The sequence below is a fragment of the Carlito syrichta genome, unplaced genomic scaffold, assembly GCF_000164805.1.
Source record: "Carlito syrichta isolate Samal-C Ts95f unplaced genomic scaffold, Tarsius_syrichta-2.0.1 Scaffold308240, whole genome shotgun sequence".
Classification (NCBI taxonomy): Eukaryota; Metazoa; Chordata; class Mammalia; order Primates; family Tarsiidae; genus Carlito; species Carlito syrichta.
This window is the reverse complement of record NW_007252336.1, coordinates 247,718-270,360: the sequence shown is the minus strand read 5'-3', so window position 1 is coordinate 270,360 and position 22,643 is coordinate 247,718. Positions and strand designations below refer to the sequence as shown.

Here is a 22,643-nt window from a genome sequence, read left to right as displayed (position 1 = left end):
ATGGCCTGCTTCAGAATAAGAATTCCTTGGTCCAGGGGGCAACTGGGACTCAATTATGCCCCTGGATCACAGAAAGAACAATAAATTTGGGAAAAAGGAAAGTAACTCATTCATTCCTAGTAATGCCAGACTGCCCATACCTGCTCCTGAGACGTGAACTCTTACACAAGCTTAAGGCTAACATAGGTTTTGAGGGAACCACGGCAGCAGTAAGCCTAAACCCACCTGGGGCATCAAAAATTCTTGTTACTGTTGCCCTAAGTGAGAAATATGTGTTAACAGAAGGTAGGTCCCCTCTTGACTCTTCAATGCCATACTGCTGTCCCAGCTGCATATTGAGTTTCCCCAGGTCTGGGCCGAATTAAACTCCCCTGGGCTGGCATCCCATCAACCGCCGGTTGTACATCTCAAAAGTCAGGCAACGCCCATTAGGGTAAAACAGTACCCTATATCCCCAGAGACCTGAAACGACATAGCAATCCACATCCAGCATCTCCGGGAAGCTAAGATCCTAGTGCCGTGCCACTCATCCTGGAACACCCCACTTCTTCCTGTCAAAAAGGTGGGCACAGGAAACTATCGCCCTGTCCTGGACCTTAAGGATGCCTTCTTCAGCATCCCATTGGCTGAGCAGAACCACCCTTGTTTGCTTTTGAATGAACAGATCCTGGAAAGGGGGAAAATGGCCAGTTAACCTGGACATGACTCCTACAAGGATTTAAAAACTCTCCCACGCTGTTCAATAAAACTCTCTGCCAAGATCTCCGAGCTTTCTGGCAACAGCACCCTGAAGTAACTCTGCTGCAGTATGTAGATAATTTGTTAATTGCAGCCACATCAGAAGGTGAGTGCCTGCGTGCCACCAGGCACCTGCTTAAAGAACTTCAGACTCTGGGGTATAGGGTGTCAGCAAAAAAAGTTCAGCTCTATGTGACTGTAGCCACATACCTTGGGTATAACCTCGAGGGAGGTAAAAGATCCCTGACCGCCCAGCGCATTCAGGCTATAGCAGGCATCCCGTCCCCAGGAAGCAAAAGGCAGGTCCAGGAATTCTTGGGAGCTGTAAGATACTGCCAACTACAGATCCCTAAGTTTGCTGAACTCACAAAACCCCTCTATGAAATAACCAAGGAACCAGAGGCTAATTTTAAGTGGACACCAGAGGGGTCAAAGCTTTCTAAGCCCTTGAAAACTCCGTGGTCTCAGCTCCGGCCCTGGCCTTGCTGGATATTAAAAAACCTTTCCACCTTTATGTGAATGAAAGACAAGGCGTCGCCTGGGGTTTCCTAACCCCAAAACTCGGCCCACATGGGCCAGTCACCTACCTGTCAAAAAACTGGACCCGGTAGCCTAGGGCTGGCCGCCCTGCCTGCGGGTTATAGCAGCCATTGCCATATTAGTAAAAGACTCAGACAAACTAACATTGGGGCAGAATCTGACTGTCACAGCCATGCATGCAGTGGGGTCTTTACTCCGAGGGGCCCCTGACAAATGGATGTCAAATGCCTGAATAACTCATTATCAAGGGCTGCTTTTAAATCAACCTGGCATCAAGTTCCAGCACGCCCCCAGCTTGAACCCTACAATTTTACTACCGGAAGAAAGTCCCATGGGGCCGCCACATGGTTGTTATGAAATAACTGAGTTCCAGAAGCTGCGCTGGGACCTAACCAATGTCCCGAGAACAAATCCTGACCTGACGCTTTTCTCGGATGGGTAGCAGTTTCATCCAGGATGGGGTAAGATATGCAGGGGCAGCGGTAGTCACTCTACAGGGATCTATTTGGGCTGAGCCTCTTCCGCAGGAAACATCGGCCCAAAAAGCAGAACTGATTGCCCTAACTGAGGCCCTAAAAACAGGTGATGGAAAAGTTGTCAACATCTACACTGACAGCAGGTACCCGTTTGCAACTGCACATGTTCATGGGATAATTTACAGGGAGCAGGGATTGCTTACTGCAGAGGGGAAAACTATAAAAAATAAAGCGGAGGTCTTAGATCTCCTGGCAGCAATATGGGCCCCCAAACAGGTGGCCATTATCCACCCCCCAGGGGCCGCCAAAAAGGGAACTCAGAGGCAATAGGAAAAAAAAAAAGCAGATCAAGCAGCCAGAGAAACTGCTTACCGCAGAACCACCTGCCTGCTGGCACTGCCTCCTCTGGTTCTATGTGAGCCACCAAAATATACAGAAGAGGACCTCCTCACTGCACAAAAATTGCAGACAACCTCTAACCCAGATGGATGGCTTCAACTTCAGGATGGCAGAACCTTCCTCCCTCGAGTCCTGGGACAACAAATCCTAAGGCAGCTCCACAAAGGTACTCATTTGGGAAGGACAAAACTAACTGAACTTGTAAAAAAAGAATTCTATCTCCCTCATCTGGACCAAATCGCCCAGGAGCTCATTCAAGGCTGCATGTCATGCCAGCAGACTAATAATGCTAAGGTCAGTGTATCCACCCAAAGGGTCCGAAATAGTGGACTAACCCCCTGGGAAACATTGAAAGATAGACTTTACAGAAATCAAACCTGGGCAATATAAATATAAATACCTATTGGTCTTGGTGGACACCTTTATCTGGATAGGTCAAGGCATTTCCTACAAAAACAAACTGCTTCTGTAATAGTAAAAAAGACTCTTAGGTGACATCATACCAAGATATGGTCTACCTATCTCAATAGGCTCAAATAATGGCCCAGCATTTATTTCTAAACTTACTGAAGGTATTGCAAAAACCTTGGGGATAAATTAAAATTTACATTGTGCTTATCATCCCCAGAGCTCAGGACAGGTAGAAAGAATGAATCAGATGCTTAAAAAGACCTTAACCAAATTAACCCTGGAGACCAGCGAAGGTTGGGTAACACTCCTTCCCTATGCCCTCTTAAGGGCCAGGTGTACCCCCTACATCAAGGGTCTAACCTCCTTCAAAATTCTGTTTGGACGGCCCCTGCCTTTACTTCCAAAAATTGGACTGGAAAAAGCACTAGAACGTCTAACCATAACTTGCTTCAGTCACTGCAGGCTCTTCAAAGAGTTCAGCAAGCTGTCACTGAGACTGTGTAGGCAACCTTCTGGAAAGCAGTTACGGAACATCCACACCCGTTCCAGCCTGGTGACCAGGTCTGGATAAAACGGCACAAAACTGAGGCTCTCACCCCAAGGTGGAAAGGACCCCACATAGTAATTATTGCTCCTACGGCCGTCAAAGTCAGCAGTGTCTGCCCCTGGATTCATCATTCACAAATAAAGGCAGTCACCACCGCGCCCCCGGAAACATGGAAAATTGTCAAACCAGCTACTGGAGAAGATCCTCTAAAAATAAGACTTTTGCAGGCCCCGGTATCTTAATCATATTCCTTGCATACTTTCCCCAGCTTGAGGCCTATTGACCTAACCCGCGTAATCCCTATACTCCAGGAAACTATTCCTGGGAACTGAGAAATACCGTCACTGGGACCGTAATTGCCACCTACAGAGGAAGCGGGCAGCCTGTCTTTAATTTTGACCATTGTAAATTATGGCCAGGTCTAAACCTTGGGGGCACACACACTGACGAATATGGTACGTTAGCTTATAAAAAAAACAAACAAACTTAAATCTGTTGGTTTTTATGCTTGCCTGACATTGGGACCAGCCTGTTGCCACAAAGCAGGACAATACCACTGTGCTGCATGGGGGTGCGAAATTATTGCTCCTTGGAAAAACCGAGTCCCATACATAAGCCTCCTTAGTTATGTTAAAAATAGTGTGTCATCAATAAAATTAATGGTTCTCAGGACTCAATATAATCCCCTATATAAAGAGTCAATGATTTGACTCTAGGAACAACTGAAAGGGGGAATGGGGAAGGGGACTTAAAAAAGATATCTACAGTGTCAAAAATTAGGCTAAACATGTACTCAGCCTTTGCACAGTTAAACATGTACTCAACCTTTGCACAGTTAAAAAGTTCCTTTCCTGGAAGCTGTCAGCAGCACCTGCTGGCTAGGTTAAACTGTTTAACAGGTTTTTGGGTTTTTTTTCCGCTTCTGTGAACCACGTTTGCATTGCTTGAAAGGTACCTAGGCCTCTAGGATGTTGCGGTTTAGCCCACTTGGAAAGTCCCAATGTGGTTTAGCCTTTCTTAAGCAAGCCCCTACATCTAATCAGGACCCCTTGCTGTGGGATTGTCATGTCCAACAGGCAAGTGGCCACCGGCCTGGCTCTTGACTAAATAAAACCTCTCCTTTTTATAACTTGTACTTTTGGTATTGGTGTCTGTGAATTAAGCTCTTGGTCCCCATTTCACTGACCAGTGGCTGGTCACAATTCTCATTGGTGTCCTATGTTGCCAGTGTTTACTTTGCCCATCTATAGGCTAATGTGTGTTCTGAATATACTTACAGTAGGCTAGGCTAAGCTATGATCTTGGCTAGGTTAGGTGTATTAAATGCATTTTCAGCTTAGGATATTTCAACTCCATGGTGTATCGGGACATAACCCCATCATAAGTCAGGAAGCATCTGTATATTAGATGAGACAGACTGCTTCACAATTAGCTGCTGCTGGGTCAGGGTTAGAGGAAGAATGATTACAACAGCAAGTTTCTCCACTTGGTTTCTATTAGAGAATCATTAATTTGTACCAAAAGAAGTAAGCAAGACCCAATGCCCAATGCCCAGTGTCATCTGTATTTTGCATCACATTTTTCTTTCCCTTAGCCAGTTTCTACCCAGCCTTCATCGAAGGTAGCCTATTTCCTAGAAACCACAATGTCAGAACTTTTTAGTTGCTGCTGAACCAACTTGAATGACCTATTTAACAAGTACTTTCACTAACCTATCCTTATGTAATCAAACTGCTCTTAGCCTGTTTTTTTCTTTCCTCCCATTCTCCTTTCCCTTTCAGTCTTTCTCTCATATTTAACACTATATAACACTATATATATGCATATGTATGTACACACACACACACACACACACACACACACACACACACACAGGTCTGCAACAATTCTCTAAAAATAAGATAAAATTTATTAAGAAACGCCAGTGTTGTCCTTTTCCAGGGTGGAATACTAGAGGCTTTAATTATTAGGACCTGCCAAAAAATTTCACTAAATTTCAAAAAGCATATTTAAAAAATATATTATAGATGGAATCATTACCTCGTGGGAATTTCAAAATAATTTCTCTCTAGTGACTCATAAGTTCTTCTTTTTAAAAAAATCAATCTACACGTAGACTAGAAAAGGAAGAATATAATCATGGAAGTTTTAATTGCTTCCTACGTGTACTTTACCAAAGTAACAACATTTTTCTTAATTGGAAAAGAGAACAGTATATTATAAACTATAATATGGAAAGTAGAAACATCAAAGTCATTTTCCCTAGCATATTGGTTTAGATAATTTTAACAATTTTGTTTACTAATGAAGTTTAGAGGTGTTAAGGAAATTCTGTTTCTAGTTGAATATTCAATTCTGTGAATATGTATTCTTTAATGTGCTCCTGTTCTATTGCATGGGAATTAGTATAAAAACTTATTTATACACACTGGAGGTCGTCGTCAGCAAGATGGGGAAACTTGTTAAAGGATATCGGACCACAAAGCTCATGGAGTGCAGTGTCTTCATGTATTGTCTTAACATGATGTTGTAAAACTAGGAAATGACAAAGAGTGAGAACTGGAGAATCCTGGTAGGGTTCCTTTTTAATCAGTAGATAGCAGGAGAGACAGATCAGCCTACATAGTCACTGTTTTATTCTTGAAACCTGTTGTGACTAAGACTTTTATTTAGTAGCTACAGTGATTCTAACCTCATCTTGTTTAAAACTAGAGTCTGCCTTGGTATAATAAAGGTCATACATGAAAAGGCCACAGAAAACATTGTACTCAGTAGTGAAAGACTAAAAGTTTTTCCTCTCAGATCAGGAACAAGACAAGGACACTTGCTTTCACCACATTTTTCAACATAATAGTGGAAGTCCTAGCCAGAAAGTTAACAAGAAAAAGAAAAGCCATCCAAATAAAAAAATATATATATATTTGCAGATGACATGATCTTACATGTAGAAAACCCTTAAGTTTCCTCCAAAAAACTGTTAGAACTAATAAATGAATTTAGTAAAGTTGGATGATACAAAATCAACTTATAGAAGTCAATTGCGTTTCTAACCACCAACAACAAACTGTCTGAAGAGGAAATTAAGAAAATATATAATTTCATTTACAATAGCACCAAAAGAATAAAATACGTAGGAATAAACTTACTAAGGAGGTGAAAGACTTGCATATTGAAAACAACAAAACATTGCTGAAAGAAGTTAAAGAAGACACAAGTTAATGGAAGGAGATGCTGTGTTCAATGGATTAGAAGAATCAAGACTGTCAAAATGTCCGTACCACCTGGATCAAATGTGCAGATCATTCCAGTCCCTATCATTGTTAACTGTGCAGAAGTCTGGCACTTAATACTCATCTTGCTGAAACCTTATACCTTTTCAACAGCAACTCCATTTTCCCCTTCCCCCAGCTTCTAGAAACTGTCATTCTATTTTCTGCTTCTATGAATTTGACTATTTTTAGATCCCTCATAGAAGTGGAATCATGGCAGTATTTGTCCTTCTTTGACTGGCTTATTTCACTTAGCTTAATGTCCTCAAGTTTCATCCATGTTGTATTATATAGCAGAGTTCCCTTCTTTTTAAAGGCCAAATAGTAAAATAAACTCTCTAAAAGAGAGTTTTTGGGGTTTTTTGTTTTGTTTTGTTGCTTGTTTATTTGTTTTCATTTTGATTACTAGGTAGCATTTCATTAGTTTGTTTTTTAAAGCTATTTTGGTTTTTTGTGAGTTAACATTTGACTTTTAAATATGGAATTAAAAGAAATGTCACTGCCTTTTTATAATTTCCTGATTAAAAAACTAAAATGACTAGGTAAACTTTTGTATGGTATACAAAAAAGGAGAAATAAACATCTGTAAATAATTATGTTTATACTAATCTTCACTGAATATTTTCATTTTATTCAGATAAATCAGGGACCAGTTCTGATGTTTAGATTTGCAAGCTCATCCATTCAGATTTGTTCAAGTCTTGTGTTTTTGTGCATTAAAGAGATTAATATAATTAATATACAGACTGCAGTGCTAAGCTGTAAGTTTCCCTTGTGAAACAGAATTTGTCAGATGAACTGAGAACAAGGGTTTCGGTTGGCCAGCACATTTTGTTTCCTTTCTGCTACTTATTTTCTTATAATAAATGTATGTTAATATTTGGTATTGCCAGGTGCTGAAGGCAGATAAATGTCTAGACATGATCCTTTGCCTTCAGGACTTTTGCCTTCATGTCAACATCAATAGTAAGAAGCATGCTCTAAAAACTTGTGTACAGAGTGTCAGGGGAGCAGAGAGGCAAACCTGGGGCAGGGGTACAGGTCTCGGACTGAAAGTGACATTTGAACTCAGTAAATGAGGACATTCCAGATAGAGTATATGTCTGCTGACGCATGGATGAGTATGGAGTATTTGGGAACTACAGGCAGTTTGTAATGGGGCTGGTGAAATAAGGAGCCAGGTGATGAAGGTTCTTTTGATCTCTCTGAAGTGATCTAAAGGATATTGTCTTTAGACAGGCATTTTAAGTTTCGATTAAATCTGTTTTATTAATTTTTTCTTATATAGATTGTGATTTTAGAGTTATATGTAAGGTGTTTTTGCCTAAGGTCACAACAGTGTTATGCTATAATTTCTTTTAGATGCTTTATAATTTTCTATTTTACATGTAGGAATATGGCCCATTTTGAGTTAATTTTTTATGTTATGTGAGTTACTGATTTTTACTTTTTTGCATGTGGATATCCAGTTCTACCATCCTTTGTGGAAGTGATCCTTTTCCCTCTTGAGTTGCCTCTGCACCTTTATCTAAAATCAGTTGTCTATACTTGCATGGGACTGGGACTACTTCTGGGTTCTGTATTCTGTTCTGTTATTCTGTGTTGTTTGGTCAATACCCCACTCTCTAAATTATTTAACTTTATAGTAAGTCTTGAATTCAAGTAGTGAGAGTCTCTCAACTTTGTTTTTTCTCAAAGCTCTTTTTGACTATGCTAGTTCCTTTGACTTTCCATATATATTTTAGAATCAACTTGTCAGTTTCTACGAAGTCCCTCCTCAGGATATTGATTAGGACTGCATTGAATCTGTCAATCAGTTTGAGGAGAATTGACATCTTAACAATGACACCTTAACAATATTGAGTCTTCCAATCCATGAACCTGGTATATCTTTCTGTTCAATTAAGTTATCTTTGATTTTTTTAATCAATGTTTTGTGGTTTTTAGTATACGGAACTTAAACAAATTTTGTTAGATTTATACCTAAGTATTCCATATATTTAGTGCTATTGTAAATGGAAGTGTTTTTAAAATTTCAGTTTCCAGTTTTTCATTACTGGTCTATAGAACTGTTTAAATTTCCTTGTCTAAGGACATTTTGTTGTTTGTGTTATTTCTGGGTCGTTTTCTATTGATTGATTTTTTTTCCTTATTATGGTTTGTATTTTCCTGCTTCTTTGCATGCCTAGTAGTGTTTGCTTGGATATCAGTCATTGTGATTATTTAATAGTTGCTGGTTATTTTTAAATTTGTTTAAATATTCTTTGTTTCCATTTGGTTTAATATGAGCTTTTTATTATGTTGCTTGAAAGATTTAATACAAAATTATCATAATATAATCAACTTTAATTTGGCATTTAAGTTAGCTTTACTTTTCACTATTACATTGTATAGAATCCTACTGCATAAAATTATAATACACATTTATGATATCCTAAAGCTAAATTCTATGAAGTAGAATTACAGAACTTAAGGGTATGTATAAAACTGAATCCTCTTATAGATTTTCTAAATTTCTCTTTAGAAATTGCCTATTTTTCTCCTAAGAAAAGTATGTAATTCGTCTCACATAATTTTCCCAAGCCATGAGTATTAGCTGAAGAGAAAAACAAACTTTTTTAATCCAGTAACCTGAAACAATAGTTATCTCTGTGTTTCATCTGCGCTTCTTTAAAACTCATAAGTGGACCCTGAGCAATTATCATAATACTATAAGAAAGGAATTGGCAGTAGTGGAAAACTGCCCCGGGGTTGGGGGGCATGGGGAGATGGGGGGGTGGGGGGGGGCAATGACACATACCTCATCAGTAAGAATTCCTGATCTCAAACCAGGTTGAAGTGAGGACCAAAGTGAGGCCCAATCTTTACCTACACAATAACTATTTGTATACCTAACCTTGAATTGTACCCCACATCTTTAAAATAAAATTTAAAAATGAAGTAGACTCACTTTCCCCCTAATAATTTTCTTATGTATTGGCATGCATTTTTTTCTCAAATGTCATTTTATGTCCTTATGTTCATTTCTCTGTGATTTTAGTTTTTATAAAATCAGTACTGTAATCTATATGTTTGGAGTATTTACTTTTTGCAATTTGTGGTAACTGTATTCCCCAATATTGCTTTTTTTTTCCTTTTCCTTTTCTCCTCTAGAATTGATAGCTATTTTCTTCTTTTTTCTATACCTTTGTTTAAAGAAACTATCCACACATTTTCTCAAAAAGTCTACTTTCACGCCTCCTGCTAAATGAGTAGACACATTATTTTTTGCCCTGGTCAAAGATAATTGGGTGTGGGATGGATACCTCACAAAGACTCTAACCATTTTCTTCTTTGTGAAACTTGGAGTTCGGTAACAAAATAGTAAGTGTTACTATTTTTATTAAATAGTATATATCTTTTTTAAATTCTGAGTGAAGAAATGGGAAGTACTCATAAGTTGCTGCTCAAGACAGTACCATGGCTGTCTTGAGCAGATCTTTGTGCAGATGTTTGAGTTGCAATCTTTAGTTTCATTTTTCATTTTACACCACTTTTACCTGCAAGAGCAACTCACAAATAATTGTTATTCAGACTTGGGTATTTGCAGACATTTTCTCAAAAATGAAGAGGGAACCTGTCACTTCAAGGAAAATAACTGACCTATTTATTGCCAAAGGTAAAATTTTTGCTTGAAAGCTCAAATTAGAATCTTAGAAAACTTGTGTTCACCACTGTAAGCTTAACAATTCCCAACACTTAAGAGTTTCCTCATTTGATTAATGGTGATATTTACAAATATGATGTTTGATGTTGAGTGATCCAGATGTCAGTATTTGGAAACATGGCATAATTCAGTGAGCCAGTATTTTCCAAATGACCAACACATGCTATTACAGAATTATATAGGGATTAAGAGATTCATGGAAAGCACAAGATAGAGTAATGAGTTATAATGTAATAGAGTAGGAAAAGATCATTGGGTATGACTGTTACATTGCATCTAACCTTTAAAAACTATCTCTTATCAAGTTTTGGTGTAGCATCATGGAATAATATCCACAATTATCAGAAAAAAGCTGACAGAATAGTTCTGTCTTTTTCAACTATCTTTTGATGGCTATATTTTCTTCATATACTTTAAGCAAAATTATATATCACAAAACATAGGAAAACCCATCTGTCTTTGTAGTACAGCAGACAGATTTACAGAAATGTGAAACAATGCCACTCTTCTAACAGTATTTTTTTTTTAATAAAGCTTTTTCTTATATAAATAAGCTGTTACTTTAGGAGTTTATTGATTTTATGAGTTCATGGGTAATGAGTATTTTCAGTGGATTAATAATTTTTAGAAGTTTTGCTTTATCTTTAATTGATACAGTTGTACATATTTACAGGTTCCAATATGGTGTTTTGATACATGTATACATTGTGGAATGATGAAGTTGGAGTATTAGAAAATCCATTGTCTCAAGCATTTATCATTTCTTTGTGGTGAGAACATTCAAAATCCTCTTTTCTAGCTATTTTGAAATACATAATACATTATTAATATAGTCACCCTACAGGGCAGCAGAACCCCAGAGCTTTTTTCTCCTGTCATCTTCCTTTATCTCCAATCTCCCCAGCCTTTATTCTCTACTCCTATGTGATCAGCTTCATTAGATTCCATAGAAGAGCGAGATCATGCAGTATTTGTCTTTCTGTGTCTAGCTCATTTCACTTAACATAATGTCCTCCCGATTCATCCATGTTGTCATAAATGACAGGATTTTATTCATTTTTATGACTGAATAACATTCCATTGTGTATGTATACCACATTTTCTTTATTAACTATCTGTTGATGGATATTTAGGTTACTTTCATATCTTGGCCATTGTTAATAGTGGTGCTATAGACATGGGCGTGCAGGTATGCCTTCGACATAGTAATTTTATTTCCTTTTTATTTTATTTTATACTCAGTAGTGAAATTGCTGGATCATATGGTAGTTCTGTTTTTAATTTTGGGGGGAACTTCATGCAGTTGTCCATAATGGCTTTACTAATTTACAGTCCCACCAAGAGTGTACAAGTGTTCTTTTTTCCCCACATCCTTGCCAACACTTGCCTTTTGTCCTTTTGATAATAGCCATTCTAACTAGAATGTGGTGATATCTCATTGTGGTTTTGATTTTCTTTCCCTGATGATTAGTGAAGTTGAGCATTTTTTCATATACCTGTGGCCATTTGCATGTCTTCTTATGAGAAATATCTATTCAGGTCTTTTTACCCATTTAAAAAATCAGATTGCCAGGCTCTGTAACTCAGCCTGTAATCCCGCGCCTTTGGGAGGCTGAGGTGAGTGGATTGCCTGGGCCTGCGGGTTCGAGACCCACCTGGGCAACTTGGCGAGACCTCATCTCTACAATAAAAAATCAAAAATTAAACGGGCATGGTAGCGCGTGCCTGTAGTTCCAGCTACTTGGAAGGCTGAGGCGGAAGGATCACCGGAGCCCAGCAAGTCGAGGCTGCTGTGGCCGGGAGCGGCCACTGCACTCTGGTCTGGGTGACACAGTGAGACTCCAACTCAAAAAAAAAAATCAGATTATTTAGGTTTTTTGCTATTAAGATTTTTTTGCATATTCTAGATATCAACCCCTTGTCAGATGGGTAGTTTGCAAATCTCTTCTCTCATTCTGTCAATTGTCTCTTTACTCTGTTATTGTTTCCTTTGCCATGCAGAAGCTTCTTAGCTTGATGTAATGTCAGTTGTTGAGTTTTGCTTTTATTGCCTATGCCTTTCAGGTCTTAAATGACATTGCCCAGACCAATATCTTGAGTGCTTTTTTCTATGTTTTCTTGTAGTGGTTTTATAGTTTTAGGTCTTGCATTAAGTCTTTAATACATTTTAAGTTGATTTTTTGTATTGGGTTAATAATTTTTAAAAATCTGTATTAATTCCTAATATGATAAATATTAATAGATACAATTCAATTAACAAAAACTTTTTTTTTAATGAGTGTCAAAGAGTTCTGAGACCAAAATCTTTGAGAACTACTGATTAGAAAATATAACCTTTGAAAACATCATTGGTAAGAAATAAGGTATTGAGGGGAGTAAGGATGTTTCCATAAAGTGAAAATATAAAAATCCTAAATTGAGAATACTTATAAAAATCTACAAGATTAGGCCTTTGACCTTGTGCCTGTCATAACCTAAAATAGTAGCTTCTGGCAAATATCTGGACAACATTCATTTACTCATCAAGATGAGAATTACTGAGGACTTTCTTTGCCCAGCCACTATGCAAGAGATCCAGTAATAAACTCAGATGTGTTTCTTTTTATCATAGCCATTTCATTCTGTGGAGGAAACAAAATTGTAACAGCCTAGAATAAGTACTGAGCAGAAAATTTAGAGTACTGTGAAAAACAGTGGCATGGGAGATAGAGGAATTGGGATGGCTCTCTAAGGAAGAGTCATTTAAGCAGAAATCTAAGGGGTGAGGTACAGGAAGCCATGAGAAGAGCATCCTGGAAAGGGAGCCAGACAAGATGGCCCAGAAACCTCCAGTGGTGACAGCCTGCAGATGAATGCCCTTTAAAGACATTAATCATTTATCACTTAATTCTTAAAACAATCCTGTGAGATAAGTAGTCTGAGAATTATTACTATAGTGTATACGTTGGTAGTTCTGACAAAGATATTTCATTAATAATGCTGGATAACACGGTTTTTATCATTTTTCAATACCCTGTATTAACTCAATATCTGTGATATAATGAAGTATTATAAAATCTATTGATGTAATTTATGTTTCTAAAGAATAGATTAAAGTTGCTATGGAAGGAATAAAATGTACAGTTCATGTACCTAAAAAATATCAGAAAAATGTGTGTGTTTTCTTTTAACTTTAATTTAGAATTGGGGTTCATATGAAGATTTGTGACCTAGGTCTGTTGCATGACAGCAAGGTTTGGGCTTCTGATGAGCCCTCCACCCCCTGTAGTGAGCATGGTACCCAAGAGTGGTTTTCTGTCCCTGTCCCTCTCCTCCCCTCTCCCTTTAGCAGTACTCAGTGTCTGTTCCCATTCTTGTGCCCATGTGTGCCCAGTGTTTAGTACCCACTTATGAGTGAGTGAGTACATGCAGTATTCAGCTTTCTGTTTCTGTGATAATTTGCATAGAATGATGGCTTTCAGCTGTATCCATGTTGCTGCAGATGCTATGATTTTGTTCTTTTTTATGGCTGTGGTATTCCATAGTGTATATGTACCACAGTTTTATGAATATATTTTTAGATGATGAAGAGTTGCCTTTAAGTAAAATAAGTATGTGATATTTACCTTAAGTACAATGCCATTATTATTATTATTATTACTATTATTATTTTGAGTTGGAGTCTCTCTCAGTTGCCCAGATTGGAGTGCAGTGGCCACTGCCGGCCACTGCAGCCTCGACCTGCTGGGCTCCGGCAATCCTTCCGCCTCAGCCTTCCAAGTAGCTGGAACTACAGGTGCGCAATACCACGCCCAGCTAACTTTTTTGATTTATTGTAGAGATGAGGTCTCGCCAAGTTGCCCAGGCGGGTCTTGAACCTGCGGGCTCAGGCAATTCACTCACCTCGGCCTCCCAAAGCGCGGGATTACAGGCTAAGCCACTGAGCCCGGCCAATGCTATTATTATTAAACTTTTAGGGACTTTTGGGTGAATTTTGTAAACAAGAATGTGCTTGTTTTGGGCACTGACTTCTTATTTTTGATGTTATGACATATTTGATTTGTTCATTTCTAACATCACAGACATGCTGATTGGTAGTTGACAGATAGAAAGAATATTTGTGAACCTGGTTTTTCTGTCATTTTCTTACTGCTTCCTTAACCAAGAACTTTTTGTGTTCTTGCTTTTATCATTTTTGCAGTGCTGTGTAGCAACTAACACCTTTCTTTGCTCATCCCTGAAATCACAGGCAAATCCCGAGTTTGGTTTACTGCACTGGGCAGAGGAACCTAGAGCCATGACTCCAGAAAGGCCTGGTGTCATGACCACCAGGGAAATTGACTCAGTGGTGACGTTAGTGTTACTTTCTGTTCTTTGTACTATTATGGTATATTATAAATGTTTGGGGACTGAGGAATAAACTTAGGTTACTATCTGGTGATATTTTGTGCTATGAAAATTGGTAATCTATCATCAGTGACTTGAAGATCATAAAACCTGATCAAAAAGAGCTAAGAAACCACATTTATTATCATTGCCAACATGGGTTTGTTTTTTCTCTGATGTATTCTGCATTAATGACTTGGGCAGTTGTGCTTCAAATCCCCATAGTGGCTTTGAATTTAGTTATTGTAATTCAGGTAACTTCCAGATTTTTTGTGGAGAAGAGTGCTTTTGTTTTTGCTGCTCCAGGAGGCATGGCTCTTTTAATCAGTTCTCTAGGAAATGCTTGACTAAGTACGCCGAACTTAAATTTGTTGGTTCGGTGTTGCTAAATAGAATCTTACAATAATTGAGTAAGTTTTGGAAGGAAGATACCTTTGTTTCCCCAGATCTAATAGTTGGCCTTCTCTTTGGGAGTTTACAATGAAGGAGTACAAATAATTTGTCAAAACTGTAACAAATGGCAGTCATTTTAGCTTTCCAGGAAGCTGTGGGAATAACAGCACAATATATGCCTAGTTTGTAAGGGAATTTATGATTTCTGTAATTCAAAGAAAAATAGGCTTCTTCAGACTAATTCTGGTTATAGTATGTGGAAAAATTGTGGTGGCATTTTAATGATTTAATCTGAAATCTTTTATGCTATCAAGGAAGTTCTTTGTATATAAAATATTTTTAAAATGTCAGGTCTTAATGGGGTGGATATATATAGGCATTTTCTTGAACTCTGTATAGTTGATGAGTACCTTAAAAATGCTATGATCATAAATTTTTTTTTTTTTTTTTTTGAGTTGGAGTCTCACTCTGTCGCCCAGACTGGAGTGCAGTGGCCACTCCCGGCCACCGCAGTCTCAACCTGCTAGGCTAGGCTCCAGCGATCCTTCCACCTCAGCCTTCCAAGTAGCTGGAACTACAGGCGTGCGTTACCACGCCCGGTTAATTTTTGATTTATTGTAGAGATGAGGTCTCACCAAATTGCCCAGACGGGTCTCAAACCCGCGGGCTCAGGCAATCCACTCACCTCAGCCTCCCAAAGGTGAGGGATTACAGGCTGAGCCACCGAGCCCGGCTTGATCATAAAATATTTTAAACAATTTAGTTTCACTGTTTAATGAGGTCTATGATAAGTGCTTTTCTAAATATGAATATCCTAATTATCTTTTTATTTACAGTACTTAATACTTTGGATTTTTATATTGTGTGATGTCTTACAATGAAAATGTTTCTAGCTGTACTTTTGGGCTGTTTAGGAGTTGGATTATTTTAAGGAACACAGAAGGGCAAATACTAGATATGTGATTAAACAAAATAATGAGGTCTTGAGTTTTGTTAATTTTTATGTTCACATTATATTAATTAAAATCAGCAAATTGATTTGGTCTCTGCTGTTAGGACAAATTATGAAAAACCAGAGCTACAATTGCTTTGTTCCAAATTTTTTCCTATAGCTGTATTCCTTCCTGCTTTTGTTCCTTTTCATTTAATTGCTTTATAGTAATTACTTAAGTAATATTTATTATAAAATATCAAAACAGTACAGAGCTGAGGTGTTCTAAACAAAATGTGAAAAACTATTCTCCAAAGTTTTGTGGCCGCCTTTCCCCTTCTATTTTTGCATACAAATATATATATTCTCTTACCTGAATAATCATGTACATATTTAAAAACATAGGTAAATGGCATCATAGTTACATAATATTTTGCAAATTTTTGTTTAACTTATCTTGGAGAACTTTTTATGTCGATACATGTTTAGCTTTAGTCTTTTAACTATTGCATACTATTCCATAGTCTAGTTTAATTTGACCAATTCTTACAACTCTTTCTTTGTATGTATATTTTCTAAGCTGAAAATGGGTCTGGTAGCTTTTCTGCCTTGATAGCCCTATTATTCACGTTTAGAGTCTCAACTCTGAAATCCGGGATTTGCCTGTGATTCTTGGCTTTCTATGACTCTGTCACCAACCATCCTCAAATTCCACCCTCTTCTCTTCTTTCCGGCTCTGTTCTGGCTTGAGCTGGGCACAGTGGCTCAAGCCTGTAATCCCAGCACTTTGGGAGGCCAATGCGAGAGGATTGCCTGAGCTCAGGGGTTCGAGACCAGCCTGGGCAACTTGATGAGACCTCATCTCTACAATATATCAAAAAATTTGCCAGGCATGGTAGCATGCGCTTGTAGTTGCAGCTACTTGGAAGGCTTGAGGCAGAAGGATCACCTGAGCCCAGCGGGTCGACCCTGGGGTGGCCCTGAGCATGCCACTGCCCTCCAGCCTGGGCAACAGAGTGAGACTGACTCAGGGGGAAAAAATAAAAAAGAAATCTTAAAATACTGTGACTCAAATTTGTTCATAAGCACCAATCGGCCTCAATATTTTTATGCCAGTTATCTAGGGAATCTTATGCCATGTTGATTCTAGCCTGCGGGGAAATCCATTGATTCATATTGTAAATACAAATGCTAATTAAGGGGTATACAAATGCTAATTAAGGGGTACACAAAAGTAATTAAATCAAGGTTCACAGCTGTGTGCTAAAGTGACAGTTCTAAAATCTTGTTGTTTTGGTGAGGAAATTCCTGTGAAACACTTGCAAATGATTTTGGTATGTCTCATGTAGATTTTAAAAATATGTATTATAAAAAAATGATTATAATGCTAAGATGTTTAAGAAATATTTTCTGGCAGAAGAAAACTGCTGGTAAATGGAAGCTTTCTTCATTAAGGAAACTCAGTGTGTTCTCTAGTGAGCACAAGAGGAAGGAATGGTAATTGGCAGAAGGAGAGAATGAGGCTCTTACAAGATTCACTGACAGGGAGAATTATGAGGGACAAAAATTTGTAACCCAGCTAATCATTATGACCTCATTAGAATATAAGAAACCCTCAAAGCTAACAAGTTTTTCTTTTGAATTCAGATGAATCCGTAAGAAAAAAAAATAGCGATACTTTAGAAGTTGATAGGGCAAAAAACAGTATTTGAATCTGAGTAAAACAAAGTTTGCATTTTTCTTTGCTAATTTACAAAAATTAATTTAAATATAGTTTTGAAGACAACTTAGTATCCCTCACTCACTGAAGCAGAGAGAATTGAGAGCTATGATTTTGGGGTTGATAAAGCAGTATGAGAAGATTTTCTCTCCAGGCTTGTGTTTAGACCAGGCCAAGGGTAGTTCTTCTGTACCTGGAAGCTTTGTAGATAAGAAATTTCATAGTTGACATTTCTTGAAGTTATTGAAATAGTTTTAGTTGAATGGTATTTGTACATAGTTAATTCTGCTTAAATTTGTTCCTAATTTTAAGTTATGTGAATGTGTGCATATATGAAAGGGGACCTAAAAAAATGAATTACTTTTTGGAGGGTGAGCCCCTTGTGGTATAGGATTCCCCCACTAGGTGGGTGTTCTAGGAAACCATCAGCATCAGTGTACCAGCTAACCTTGTTGTGAGAGGCTGCATTCTGCTTCAGTGAACTTTTTTTGGAGATTGTTTTAGTGCATTTGCCCATTTCATGATGGGTGATTTACGAGTACACCTGCCCACACTGTGTTCAGCAGTTTTTGACCCAAAACGGCCCTTGTGTCTCACCCTTCCTATTTATCTGATCTCACTTTTTTTGTTTTTTTGTTTTTGTTTTTGTTTCCTCTGATAAAAAAGCCCTCAAAGGCAAAACATTTTGTTGATGTGGAAGAGGTGAAACAACAAAGGGCCGAAGCATTAAAAGGCTTCAAACTGTTTTGAGCAGTGGAAAAAGTGTCTCAATAGGTGTATTGTGTCAAACGGAGAGTACTTTGAAGATGATTAAAGTTTAAAGATGTAAGAATAAATATACAATTTATAAACAAATTCTGTTTGGGGGAATTTCCCCTTGTGTGTGTACACATGTGTACAGTTTTTAAATTGAGAGGACAGTAATAGAGTATACCATAGACTTAGGTTAAGAGCATGCTATAACCCAATAAATATGTAATCGGTGTGTGGACAATAGCACAGCCATTTTTAGTTTTCTGTCTTAAAACATAACCTGTAACTGTTTAAAGTTTCAGTTATAGGAAGAACTGCAAAGCTCCGGTTACAAGCTTCAACCCCTTCCCTTATCTCACTTTCCCCTTAGCAACATCCAATCAGGTGCCAGGGGGTAATCACCTAAGCTTCCAGATGTCTCTGCAACTTCCCTAGCTAGTGGACCAAGGTCAGCCCGAGTCAGGCTAGCCAATCCTCCACGATTAAGCTGACCACCAGAGGTTACTACCCAATTAAATGGTAACACAACTGGAAAGCCCCTCCCCCCAAACACTTCCTCCCTTTGTGTAAAAGCATAAAAGGCATCTGCTTAAGGAAATCAGGGCCTCTGAATGTACACCGCTGTGTCGGTTGTCGACAGAGGTCCAGGCTCGAGCTTGCAAATAAAGATCCTCTTGAACTTTCATCGGAATTGCCTCTTGGTGGTCTCTCGGATTGAACTTTCGGCCACTACAAAATTAGTGGGGGAAATCTCAAACATATACAGATGTAGAGAGAACATAATGAACCACCATGTACTTGACACTTGATTTCTGCAGTTAACAACTGTGCCAGTCTTGTTTCGTCTGTATCCCACCTATTTCTTTACTTCCCCCACACCCCAGGTCATTTTAAAACAAGCCACAAACATAATTTTGTTTACAAATATTTCAATTGCTATCCCTAAAAGAGACTTTTAAAATCATGACCATAATACCATTATTACGCCTCCAAAATTAGCAGAATTTTTAATGCCATGTGAGAGCAAATGCCACCCACCCCCAGCAAAGAACAACCTGAGCTACCAAAAAATCTTAAGAGACCAAGGTGGAGAAACCCTGAGGCTTAGAATTAGAAGAGAGTTTGCAAAGCTTGGGGTGTGTGCAGGATTTTCATTGTGTTAATATATGAAATGGGTTTCTGTGGTACATGGGGGAAACATTTTCAACACAGGTGAAGGTTTGGAATTAAATTTAAAGCTGCTTTGGTAATGTTGACAATCAGTAGAAGAATTTAGATACCACAAACAAGACAGTAGCAACATTATCCAGAGGGAACTGGGTTGATCACTCACTGACAACACGTATCTAGTCTTTAACTTCAGGGACTGAAATACATTGGTGCTTTTTGCCTGATTAAACAGTTAATTTTTAGAGGAAGAGTCTGTTTCAAAACTGGCACTTGTGCGGACAAGAATAGTTGGACTATTAGGCTGAACATGCTGACTGGATAAGAACAAAGTTAAAACATGAAGAATAGTTTTCCTGACAAATGGTTGTTAAATATTGAAAGCTTAAAGGTTTCTCTCTAGTGTCTTAAGTTAAATTTTAACTGAAGACATAGGAATGAACTTAATTAATCTTGAGATCCACATTTAGGCCCATGGCCCGTGGCTCCCTTTGAAAATCTGAGGACTGTGGTAGCCCCAGGACATGTGCCCTTCTGCACACACAGTGCTGCCTGTGTTTGGGAGTTCATGCCGGTCTCTGAAGTTTGTCCATGGATGCCTCACTCCTCACCGATTTCCAGGGTAAAACCTTTGCTAAAGGTCTACTGAAACTCTTCAAGAACTCAAAATAAGATGTTTTAAATTAGCACTGAATAGTAAAAACACAGCTCTATTGTCTGTATCTTCCTAATCAAATGCAGATTTAGTGATGGAGAACAATAGGTGACTTGGAATTAGAATTTTTTATGGTTTCCAACATGAAATAAGATATTATTTAAACTTTGTCTGTAACCTTCATTTTTCTTTCTCTTTTTACTAGGTGTATGCAACAGTGTTGTGGCAACAAGCTAACGAAAACAGACAAAATTCAACAGAAAAAGCATGTTTTGGCACCTCCCTCCCAGAGGAAAAACTTAATGACTTTCATGATGAACAGATTGGACAATTGCAGGAGCTGATGCTGGAAGCCACTAAACCCAGTAGACAGTTTAGTATTCCTGAGTCTACAGAACCAAAAATTTAGTCTATACAATAAAGCTTAACAAAGCATGTAAAATTCAGAACTTCTTATTTTAAGTATCATTTGTTTAAAAAATTTATTTCAGCTTTGAGAATGCCTGGTGTTAATGAAACAGTTTTTATTTTTAGATATTATGAATATAATTTATGGATAGGGTTCACTAGTGATAACTGAAAAACTTTATAACATTGCTGGAATAACAGCACTTGCTGGATGGAACTCAGTTTTTTAGCTAAACAGAAAGAGTAGCTCTACAATGAACAGACTTCTGAAATTCTGCTGAAAACGTTTTCTTATATAAGTTTGTTTAAAATGCTGTTCTTGTTCAAGTATTAATGGCTTTTCTTTAGCTTTATCAGAGATGTATATCATGATAGGTATAGAATTCCAACAAGGTTATTGTTTAAATATATTGTTATTCTGAATGTTTCATCATTTATACTTTAATAATACATACATGGATTTTCTTCTGAATGGCTTCTCTTCCTGAGTCATTGTTAAGGACTTTTAAAGAGAAGCTTTAAGATACACTATTATATTATCATTTGTGTAATAGATTATGCAAAGTATAATACGTTGCTACAGTGTAGTTTTTGTTAGCAAATGATTTAAATAATTCATGATTACCTTGAGAATTTATTGCCTAATGGTTGGGGAGTTTATGTTCATAAATTTATCTTACACTTAAGTTGATTTATAAATTTTTAAAAATCAAATGGTTATCCCATTCACATCATAGAATGTTAATTAAAAATATTACAAGCTAAAATGATTGTATCTTTAGTAATTGCTATGATCCAAATGTTTATGTCGCCTCAAAATTTATATGTTAAAACCTAATCTTCAGTATGATAGCATTAGCAGGTAAACCCTTTGGGAGGTGATAGGCCCTCATGAATGGAATTAGTGCCCTAAAAAAGGAGGCCTCATTTCATTCCCAGGACATAAGGCTAGTTTCAACATAAGAAATCAATAAATGTAATCCACCACATAAACAGATGTAAAATAAAGAACCACGTGATTATCTCAATAGATGCAGAAAAAGCATTTGGTAAAATCTAACACCACTTCTCCATAGCTCTCTAGGCATCTAGGCATTGAAGGAACATGTCTCAAAATAATAAGAGCCATCAGCCGGGCTTGGTGGCTCAGCCTGTAATCCTGAGCTTTGGGAGGCTGAGGTGAGTGGATTGCCTGAGCCCGTGGGTTCGAGTTCCGTCTTCTTGGAAGGCTGAGGCGGAAGGATCGCTGGAGCCCAGCAGGTCGAGGCTGCAGTGGCCGGAAGCGGCCACTGCACTCCAGTCTGGGTGACAGAGTGAGACTCCAACTCAAAAAAAAAAAAAAAAAAAAAAAAAGAATAAGAGCCATCTATGATAGACCCATAGCTAATATACTTAATGGGCAGAACCTGAAAGCATTCCTCCTGAGAACCGGAACAAGACAAGGATATCAACTCTCATCAATCCTGTCTGACATGGTATTGAAATTCCTAGCCACAGCAATCAGGCAAGAGAAAGAAACTAGATATATCTAAAAAGGAAAAGAGGAAGTTAAATTATCTCTCTTCATGGATGACATGATTCTATACCTAGAAAACTCTAAAGAGTCCACCCAAAGACTCCTAGTACTGATAAACAACTTTGGAAAAGCCTCGGGATGTAAAATCAGTGTGCAAAAATCAGTTGCATTTCTATACACCAAAACAAGCAGGCTGAGAACCAAATAAAAAACACAATCCCATTCACAATAGACACACACACAACAAAATACCTTGGAATACATCTACCCAAAGAGGTGAGGTCTTTATAAGGAACTATAAAACACTGCTTAAAGAAACCACAAATGTTATTTTTTAAAAATGTAAAAACATTCCATGCTTATGTATTGGAAGAATCAATGTTGTCAAGATATTTATACTACCCAAAGCAATTTACAGAGTCAACACAATTTCTATCAAACTACCAGCAGCATTTTTCACAGACCAAGAAAAGATGATACCTAAATTCATGTGGAAGCAAAAAAGAGCCCAGATGGCCAAAAAAGCAATTCTCAGCCAAAAAAGCAAAACCAGTGACATCATACTCCCAGACTTCAAACAACAAAACTACACTAACCAAAAGAGCATGGTTCTGGTACAAAAATAGACATATAGCCAAAGAAATGGGAT

General features: G+C 37.9%; 1 protein-coding gene across 1 annotated transcript in view; it reads left to right on the top strand.

Moving 5' to 3' along the window:
* The window catches only part of SDHAF3 (succinate dehydrogenase complex assembly factor 3), a 54,710-nt gene extending 33,465 nt beyond the window's left edge, over nucleotides 1-21,245 (top strand). Inside the window, exon 2 of the mRNA XM_008065341.1 lies at nucleotides 20,276-21,245. Coding sequence (XP_008063532.1) covers nucleotides 20,276-20,479 — 204 coding nt within the window. The 3' untranslated portion in view covers nucleotides 20,480-21,245. The remainder of the gene's footprint in view (nucleotides 1-20,275) is intronic.
* Nucleotides 21,246-22,643: the final 1,398 nt, after the last annotated feature.